Genomic DNA, 10,869 nt, shown 5'->3' on the forward strand with positions numbered 1-10,869 from the left:
CCAGTTCGATGAAACAGGGTCACAACCAACCGTGTTCAGAGTTAACAGTGGAAACAATTAAGATTGGGTTGTGTCGTGTAACATAAATGAGAAAGTAACTTAGGGACATAATGTTTCCATCAGCACCAAGATTTTCCAATATACCCTCCAAAAAGATTTGATTAGTCTGTTTCCTTGCCCATCTGTCCATTGGTTGAATATCTGAAATGAAAATATGATTTTAGTCTCATTTGATGAGTCTCACAGAGCCATGGTCCAGAATAAATCACTCCAATATTCAGACTCTTCCTCCTCCCAATCAATGTTAGAACAGGACGGTGTAATTTACATCTCATTGCCCTGAGCTGAAAATTGCAAAGGATGGAATGTCACACTATTTGATTTCAAATGAGTTTTTTTTCCAAGTAAATTGGAGATAGGCACCCACATCACAAAGCCTGGCCCATCAGGCCTCTGACAAGCATTAGCTCCGGAAAATTACTCTGCTTCCCTGGAGAGTGGAAGCCATGTTCTCTTGAAAACAGAGCCAAATGTGCTATTATCTCACCACTTTCCCTGTCTATACCTCTGCAACTATTCAATTTGACACATAATTCCTCCTAGAAAGTAACAAAATAAGCAGCAACTGGGCACGAATGACTGTGGAAGAGGACCAAATTGAACGGAAGCTGGCTTGTTGTGTAATTTGATTAATTTATGCAAACTCATGCATTATGCATAAGTGATTCTAGGCGAATAATAACAAGACTGTTATAAACTGGAAATGTTTGCAGTCCATGAGATGAGTGGATTATTTGACTGTCCTAAACAGTCGGTGAGGGGCCTGGGTGTGTGGGGGCTACTTTTGCCATGCCTGGACCACACCATTCTGTTTGGTCACCTTTTATCTAAAACTCACAAAAAAAGAGAGAAACCTTCGAGCTCAGTTGATGTGTAAATGTAATAGAAAAGAGATAAATTAGCATCTTATATAACATTATCAATTCGCACTTAGATAATGTTGGAGGGAGGACACATGCCCATTCCTGCCGTAGCTCATGATTTCTCGCCTTAGGTTCAACAGTCTCCTAGCAACCACAGTAAGGAGGAAAAAAAAAAAAGTTGTGGAAAAACAAGCTCTATTATGGCCTAGTTTTGCGCAGTTGCACAAGGAGTGAAAGAAAAGGAAATTTTGACAGTAATGGTTCCCTCTTTTCTCAGATCTAAGGCCTTTATGCTCACCAAAATATGCATGCATGCAAGAAACATTCAGAAACAACATGGAAATAGTGATTTTATTTTCCAGTGACAAGATTCCACTTCTTAACTCGTGAAGAAATCTAAGCAGTATGTACAGCATAAAAGATTTGCATGAATAAACAATTTACCCAGCACTTTGTCAATATCAGCCTACTAATCTCTGACATACAATACTTCTCTTGCTTGTTGAAAAAATAAGAGGTCATTGTATTAAAATGTATTAAAAGTTTTATATTGAATTATTAAGTATTTGTACAGGCTACTCAAAATGATTAAGTAGATGTGTTAATTCTGTTAAGTCAGTTTTATTTCCCATAAATGTCTGCATATAATACTGAAAAAAGACCTGCTAAATTAAATGATCTTCAAATCTTTAAAGGTTTTTGGAGGTAGAATGACTGTGTATGTTTTAAGGCCTCGGAGCATGTTTAAACAGAGTTAAAGCAAAACAACTGACTGAAATATTTGGCCTAAATATTAGAAAATGTTTGTGGCATGTCTTTTCATTCAGTTTACTGCTAAAAGAGCATGTACAGATTGAAGAGTGAAACAGTAGACAATGCGTTTGTAAACCTCATACAGAGGGTATGGCGCCACCATGTGGTTAGTTTAAAAAAAGGATTTACATTGTCCTTGCTTGACAAAAGTGAAATTCTCGATTAAGTCTCAAGTCTGCTCTTTGATGTATACAGTCGTAAACTAAACCAGTTTACAGTCTAAAATAGGTGAGTCTGATAAATCAATTTTGCTGCATATTCCTCTAAAGGGCCAAATTAATTCACAGTGCACATAGAAAGCACATAAAAGAGTATACTACATATAAAAAATATGCAAAATGTGTGCTAGTGATTCTGAGGTTGAGTCTAAAGTCCTGTGTGCCCCATCACTCCAACACACAAGCCTCATCCCAGTGACCCTCTATCACTCCCACTCTCCTGGTAATAAAATCGGCAGTGTTCCGACAGATCCACCACACTCTTGTCCAGGCATCTGCCTTCGTGCCTCGGATACTCCAGCCTGGCCTCTTCTCCCTTCCAGAGTCACCTCCTCCTCGCAGTATCCCTCCAGCTGTTCTTCTCCGGCCTGACTGAGCGCCAGGCTCAGGACCTCCTTCTTCTCCTTGTAGAAGCGGAGCTCGCGGCCCGCCTGCCGGGCTTCGGCCAGCTCCCTCAGGGCTAGCTGGAGCTCGTGGGAGAGGAGCCCTGGCCTCTGCTGCTCCCGCTGCAGCCAGTCCAGAGCCATGTAACTGCGCATGCAGCTGTCCACCTGCTGCTGTGAGTAGTAGCCGATGACGTCCTGTTCCACAGACACAGACAGCGGTCACGGGCAGCCATGCTGCATCTGCTCCACTCCCTAACCTCTACTAACTGGTCAGATCTGCACTTGAGTTAATAATTGTGTTTTCAGTCAATACTTGTGTTATTGTGAGAAAACGGGTTTTACACAAGCATTTATGTGTTCCTCTATTTTTCATTATTTTATAGTTTGTTTTGTTTTACTTTTTTACAGGAATGAAAATTGCGTGATATTTGCAGATATTTGTACCTGTCTGTTACATTTCCTCTCTCTAAAAGCCTTCAGCGTCCCATTCCAGTGCAACAGCTGAAACACTGTCATTATTTCCTAAAAAAAATGAAAGATATATATATATATATATTTTTATGTAATTAATGTCCATTTTTCCTAATCGGGGGCTTATGCGTCTAATATTTATAATTAAACACAGATATATAAACTGAAACAAAACTCTGGTGAATAACAAGTCTCTGTCCTCATCTGGTTTTATTTATCACATTTTTACCATCAAAAGCCAATGTCATCTTGCTTTAATATTTGTTCACTGAAACTGACATAATGAAGACTGATGACACAGTGAAAGTTTCAGAACATTCAAACTTTCATTATTCACCAATGAAAATGAGCCTTTTGGCTAACTTGGGTATATTTTAATTGATCTGAATGTCAATTAATCTACATTGTCCCTTTTGAAAAATATATTATTTGTCAGAAAATGGGCAGTGCATGTAAATAAACAGCTGTAAATATAAATGTCACAGCATGCATCATTATGGGTAAAAGATGGAAATTTCTGGGAATAATCTATATCCACACACACTGCTTTAAGGGAAACATGGCTCTCCATTTCAGAAACAGCCATAGATGAATCTCCAGTAAAGGAGCAGGCTCTGGAGTGGGCACTGCTCTCAGCATTCAGTAGCCTTGACATTGCTTGCATTTTCATAAATCTAACAGCATAAGCAGTGAATTTAGTATCATGTCCAACAACTCAAAAAAAAACAACCTTTCTTTCAAACTGACACTTTTCAAAGAGAGTAAACCTTTTTGGAAGATTTCTTAGTGATCAATATGATGGTTTTGCAGCATCACACCTGAAATTCCAGCATGGTTTTGCCAATGTTGGCCTGCAGCATGAGGTGGTAGGCTCCTACGCTGGTGCCAGGGTCGGACGCGTCCTGCATGTTGCCCTGCACAAATTGCACCAGAGTGATGTATGAGCCAGCATTCACTCAGCCTGCCGTGAACACTGGGGGAGGGCCAGCCCATACTCCTGCCCGTCTGCTTTGTCATCAGGACCAGGTTTAATTGTTGCCAGGGAACAAAAGGCTAAGACCAACAAGGAGAAATGGCAGGAGAATGAGGAAAGACCACACACACGCACATACGCACACACACGCACATACGCACACATGCAAGTGCGCACACACATGCTTGCACGCACATTCATGCACACACACACACACACGCACACACACACACACACACACACACACACACACACACACACACTTGGAAGTCCTTCAGGATTGGGAAAGACAGAACGTCTTTGTGGTGCACTCTTGTATGTTTTGGAACAAAGCCAAAGAAATGAAGCAAAGTGAATAATGTGTGTAAAAGTGGAACGTTCATAGGCTCTGTCTCCATAAACTACATGAGGTCTACACTCTTGAAGCAGAGATTGTCTGCTAAAGAGCTGTAGCCACAAACTAGGGCCAAAACCGAGATATCGGCACCTGGATTTATCACTCACTATGCTTGTGTTCGTGGCTTCTGCACACAGGTTCTCCTGGATAGCAGCAAAGCATGCTGCAGCGTGTTAGTGATGAGGGACTTGAGCAGACTCACACTGGTGGTGGAAACGGCCTCCTCTACGCTACAGGCAATGAACTCAGGGGTGATACGGCGACAGGGCAACTCGTTGAATGTGGAGTTCATCAGAGCAACACGGGCGGCATCACGCCGGGCTTCGGCCTTTGTGTAGCAGCACTGACGAGGGCAGACAGAAGAGAGAAAGTGTTCCTCATATTGAAACATTTTGAAATATGATCATTTGAACTAATTAGAGTCTGTCTACATTATTAGTTGCGGCTTCCCAAGCAACTTAAACAAGCTCAACTGATCTTAAAGTTCCATAACGCCACAAAAGCATGTGCTGAGCACGTCAGCACATGCCAGTCCCATCATGGGATTATGAATCCGATTATGGCTGTGTGCAGCGGAGCAGAAGCAGCTTGGAAGCTAACAGAGCTGAGATCAGCTCTTGGCTCATCAGTTATGCAGAAAGCCCAAACTGTGAGCTTCACCGGTCCTATTTAATGCGCATAGCTGAAGCTAAGAAGAGGGTGTAAAAAGAAAAGAGACAGAGGATAAGACAAACAAAACATGAGGGAGTGTGTGTGTGGGGGGGGGTGGGGCTGTCGGGGGGTTGTTTAATCAAGACTTTGATCTGATCTATCTATCTATCTAATATATATATATATATATATATATATATATATATATATATATATATATATATATATATATATATATATATATATAAATCTTGGAGTAATGAGGATGAAATGCACCCATAGAAACACAGAGCACCCTCGCAGGGCCAGGCAGAATGTAAGCCTCCGGTACCCACTGGCTGATCAAAGACACGCTGAACTATTCAAGCAGGCGGCACACCGCAGTGCCCTGCTCCTTGGTGTGCCATAGTCCCTCCAAAGGGCAGCAGCTGGCCGTGAATGCTCTTTAAATAGCAACGGTCTCAAACAGCAGCTATGGTTACGAAAGACCACAGCCAGGAATTCTAGATTATTGCTCAGCACTCAACTATGTGATCTGCATAATCTCTCAGATGAAGTAATTCCTTTCATTGGTCTAAAGCAGACCATTTTTATTATTACTTTCAGGGGTTATCATTTTGTATGAAAAAAGCACAATAGTACAAATGATGATTTTTAAATGAATGTTTCCACACATACGAATATCCTAAAAAGGAAATGATGAATGAATCATAAAATGTTTCAAAACTGCTCTAATATTATATTCTCATTGATATCTATGCAGGTCTTTCAAATTGCCAAATGAATAAATAAACAGAAACTGTTACTTTGAAGTGTAATGCAGGCTGTGTTCTTTAGAAAATTGTGACTGAAGGAAACTTGGGTGAGCTGCAGTAATTGGGTTAATAAGGACCACCTGTTTGTCATCCTTCTCTTCATACAAGAGCCTCTGATACGAGCGTTTGTACAGGACCACTGGACCGTGCTTTGACATGCCGTTTTCAGCGCAATAAACTGACAGGGCCGGAATTGTCTCCAAACAGCAGTTGGAGGTTGAGCTCCCACATGATGCTGAAATAGAGTGTGGTTTGACCCTAGAGCAGCAAGCCTTGCCACCTGTACCAATACTCTCGTTGCACCCTGTGTGACACATTCTGGTTGACTTGCCTTGAAGTTCCCAAAGCAGCTCCCTCCTGGTAAGGTGACATAGCAGATGAAAGGCGCTCCAGGTGAGGGGAGAGATTCATAAACAATTAGGTTGTCCATGTCCACCATGGCTCCCTTCACCTGCTTCTGTTCCCAGAACTGATGAAGCATTCCCACAACATTCACTGGCAACACATGAATGAAACGTGAATGACAAAATGAGTAGTGGCATACTTGCATGTCTTTTGATTTTATTGTTTTCAGAGATGTATCTATTTACCAATGCATTTCTACAGATTTTGAAGGTTAGAAGGTAAAATTTCAATGCACATCATTCAAGGTCCAAAGAAAACACTTGATAACACACATATAAATAACTATGCTATGGCAGCAGAGATTATGCCTTGTTTCAGGCTATAATGTGCTTTATGTGAAAGCTTACTGAAAGACTCATTCATTTTCCAGAGAACACTAAAAATGTAACAAGATCCACTTAAAGTGCATCCGAGCCACTATGACTCCTGCAGTTCTCCTCTATCATTGTAATTTACTGTTTATTCATGCAATGTGTTCCTATATTTAAAAAAAAACATGCTGTCTGCTAGTGTTTGACATTCACCTCAAAGATTGCTAACAGCGATGAGGGCTGTTTACATTTAAGTGTCTCAGAAGTCTGACAATCAGCGCTAAAGATTACCAAATGGTTACAGATGAAAATTTGGACTCCGATGTTTATTGAACTTGAGCTGCTAGCCACGTTCTGATATCTTAACTAGTCATCAAAAGAAATTAGGATTAAGGAGGTGTCAAACCTCCTGAATGGTTTTATGCTCATCTGGGACCTGGGCAGGTCACTTAAATTTTAATGTTAATGTTATCAAACAAACCACAATGCACCAGACTGCATAGGGCTATCTTCATTTAGCACTGTACCAATGAGAATAGCCCTCAAACTATGATTTAGGGGTTCAGGTCCAAGTTAGATTTTTAAAATTCCAGTCTAACTATTCTAAAAAAAATTTAAAGCGTATTCTAAAAGTGTGTGTCCGTGTGTTTGTGATTTTATGTCTGACTGGTAGAAATGATGAAATGTGCTCTGCCCAAGGTATGCCTTATAATTCATTACTGTCTTCATTCCACAATACGCACATTGTACATAAAGGATATTCTGCACAGCCGGGGCATGTATAAAGGGATAAATATTGGCTTTCTACAAGTGTTACACAGTAACTGTCACCTTTTTAAGGTGGTGGTTTCAGCCCTTCACTTAATGCCTTCCTTCTGTTGTTCTTCAGGTGTGCAAAGAGAGTTGATGTCATTGTTGAAACTGAAAAGTTTACCTCTGGCTCAGACCTGTCATTTACACCACCAGCAGTTTGAGTGCTATGCAACGTCAACACAAGAGAATGCTTATTTAACTAAACGAGCAGGTGGTCTTGCTACATAGCCCTGAGTGTGTGTTGTAGAAAAGTGTCAGAATTGGGAGTGATAGCAATATGTCTGGTATGGTTTCAATATGTTTCATACCCAAAGTGACTGTTTGGCCTGTCTGCTTTAATCAGGTCTGTTCCTCATAGTGGGTCAGAAAAAATATTGTGAGGGGAAACCCCATATATATTGTTATAAGGGGACCATATATGTGGAAACACAGAGTTGTTTTTACAATATGGCAACATCCCTATCTTTATTTATTTGAAAATCACCCAGCTTTCGAAACACTTCAGTGTAACACTGAGTAACTAAACATGGTATGCCTGATGTTTAAAATGCCATACCTTTTTAGGGAAAAAAAGATTAACAGGCTTTAAAAATGGAAAAACTGTCTCAATTTAATTTATCTTTAGTTTTTTTTCCATGCACTTTGTCTGAAACAGTTATTTTTGTATGCATCACAGGTGCATCAAAATGTAATGAAATGTTATTCATGCCAAATGAGGTTTACTGTATTTACTGTACATATCAGCATCATAGTAGTAGGTGACAACACAACCCTTGGACCTTAAGGCTCGCAGACACGTGTTTTGTAATTGGAATAGCACACACTCCCTATTTCTAAAATCAGTTGTACTCACAGTCCTTGAAGGCTCTGTCATCATCTGAGTCTGGCGTGGAAGTCATCCTGCACGTCTTCCCAAGTGTCCTGCAGTAACTCTCACTCTGTCTCCAAGCCCAGCTGCATGCTCTAGGGAGCAACGTTGCTTACACACCCGAGCACTGATTTGGAAAGAGAGGGTCTCCTTCTTCTCTCTCCTCCAGCCTTGAGTGCAGTCTGCGGAGTCCTGTTAAGTTAACCCTGGGGGTCCTTTTCTATGGCTGGCCCACCTTTGTCAAGAGCTGAACTAATTAGCTGTGAGGCTGGCCATCATACTTCATCCCCTCCTTCTCACACACAGGTGCACGCACACACACGCACGCACACACACACACACACACACACACACACACACACACACCCATACATGCTCAGCCTTCTGCCCACATCCATTGTAGGCCCTGGCAAAGGAAAGCAACCCCCCCCCCCCTCTTCTGTTCATTCATGGCATGTCTTTGCTCTACATCATACAAATGGATTGTCTCACTCATAGGCAAAGATCAAAGACATACATTTTGCCACCATTTGAGTTTTAGAACAGATATGAATTTTGCAAAGATTGATGTTACCTACAAAGAACTAGTTTGCAAACTAAACCTTAGCTGTAGAAGTGTGGTGCAACAAATTTAAAATAAAACTAACTAGAAATTTAACTTTTTTTTTTTTTAATGATTTATGATTTCACAAATAATCCATTGGATTTATACCCATTTATTTTAAAGACAGTCTGTGCATCATTCACCTGAATTCTGTCCTGACTTTAATTCTAATGAGCTGTTTTGCTCTGAGACTTCAGCTTGGGAAATGGTACTACTCAGATCACTCAGATCAGCCAGACTGTATGAAACACATTTGAATTTAGCTGTTTTGCCTGAATAGTTATTGTTCAGTGAGCAGCCCCAAGCAGTTGAGGGCATACTTGTGAATGAAGCACTCAATATGAAGGACTCAAAGTTCACCTTATTCAACATCTTCCTCTCTGTGAATCTACCACCATCCATGCTGAGGGAGTTAAGCTCTGTACAGAGCCAGCCAGTGTCTAAAGTGCATTTTTAAATGTCTAATGCCCCCCCTTTTAACTTACCCATGTCTTTGCTCCTTGGGTTCTTGGGGAATAAGCAGTCCATTCAGTGCAAAACCCTATTGTGAGGGTGCCTTGGGAAAGGAGAAAAGCGTTTAGCATAAATGACAATCACTATATGGGGCGGAGTCGTCCAAATAATACAGGCAAGTGAATGGCCAGCGCATGATCACAATAAAACGAATGCACCATGCAGTTATAGCACAGCAGTGCTAACTTGGAAATACATTATAAATCAAGTCTGTTAGGATTTTCGCTCACTTATATTAGTGAAAAAGCTGCAAAGACATTACAGAACAAAGAGCCACCTGGGGTGGAAAATTTCAAGTGTCTAATAGTTTAACCTAACTATTATACATTCTGTATAAAGGTGTGTGTGTGTGTGTGTCTGTGTGCGCGTGGTGTGTGTGTGTGTGTGTGTGCGTGCACGCGCAGCTCTTATATATGCTGCATTCCTTTACTTTCAATGTGAACCATGGGCTCCTACATCTTTAGCCCCATTATGGTAAAGACTTTGCCGTGTCTACACAGGAAATAACACTGTCTGGATAGGAAACACAAGCTATAGTGCTCAGTGTCCTTGTCTATTGATATAGAACTCCCCACTTTTACACATCAGTAAAATAACTTGTCTTTTCCAAAGGCTTAAAGACCAATTAGAATACAAATGGTTTCATCCAATACCCATGGTAAAGTTTCAAAAATGTGCTTTACACTGTTGTCCAAGCCATCATTTATATTAAGCACTGATTGAGGGATCAGGACTTGGCCAAGTAGAGTGAGGGGTTTTGTTGACATAACCTGCAGGTTTCCTGGATGAAGTGGCCCTTGTTTTAGCCTCCCACTGTGGGAAATGTAAATGGTGACACATGGGAGACTGCCTGAGCCTGGCATGGCCTGCACACAGGGGTGCTGGTAGGAGCTGCCCTGCATTGCTGAACTGAGATTAGTTTTTGTTTTATCTCTGAAGGTCGTTCAGGTTTTAATTTGGGTAGAAATAGCTGATTATAGATAAGACAGAATAAAAGGGGAGGTGCACATACACTATACAAAGATTTCTGATTTGCTGGGGTTTTTAGATGATAAAGCAAGAACAGGCGAAATACAGTCCTAATGTAAACAGAATGTAAGGTAATAGCACTACAGAACTGATGTTTTCCAGACCCAGACATGTTCTGATAAGTTACACTACTCTTAGAGAGGAATGTTGGTATAGATTTTGTTCAAAAGCTTAGTGACATGTCACTCTATCACATAGAACTATATGGAATTTCTTGTTTATATAGTCCCCTATACTGCTTTAACATGTGAGTAGTATATGTATTGTAATAAACTCCAGTGGAAAATGAGACAATCTCTTATTATTAGTTTCAAAAACTATATATTTAATATATCCCCTAAGATCAAATGAGAAATCATATGACTCAGTGTCACACAAAAGCGTAGCCCTATAATAATGTTAATAAGACCATAAGTGCTCAGTGGAACTCTGGAGAACACTAACAAACCAAATCAAAGACAACTGCCCAGGTGATAAGGTAATAAAGTGTGATATATAAGACAAAGTCATATTTATTTAAATAACACTTTTTGCAACCTGTGTTCTCAAAAAGCAGTTTTAAAAATGTTTGGGTCCAGATCTCTAACTATTAAGCCAGTAGTGACAGTGGCAAAGATAAATCCCCTTGGCAGATTAAGGAAGAAACCTTGAGAGTTAACCAATCCCCTTCAGGGTTCCC

At 40.6% G+C, this 10,869-nt stretch overlaps 1 protein-coding gene across 1 annotated transcript; it reads right to left on the minus strand.

Annotated features, from left to right (window-relative positions):
• Positions 1-1,274: 1,274 nt before the first annotated feature.
• Positions 1,275-8,311, minus strand: lix1 (limb and CNS expressed 1). Its single transcript, XM_027003132.3, is given in 7 exon segments — positions 1,275-2,280; positions 2,282-2,535; positions 2,785-2,862; positions 3,630-3,725; positions 4,384-4,524; positions 5,979-6,142; positions 8,030-8,311. Coding segments are annotated over 7 exon segments (918 nt in total). The 5' UTR covers positions 8,076-8,311; the 3' UTR covers positions 1,275-2,141.
• Positions 8,312-10,869: the final 2,558 nt, after the last annotated feature.

The sequence above is a fragment of the Electrophorus electricus genome, chromosome 5 (genome assembly GCF_041902795.1).
Source record: "Electrophorus electricus isolate QZ-2024a chromosome 5, ASM4190279v1, whole genome shotgun sequence".
NCBI lineage: Eukaryota > Metazoa > Chordata > Actinopteri > Gymnotiformes > Gymnotidae > Electrophorus > Electrophorus electricus.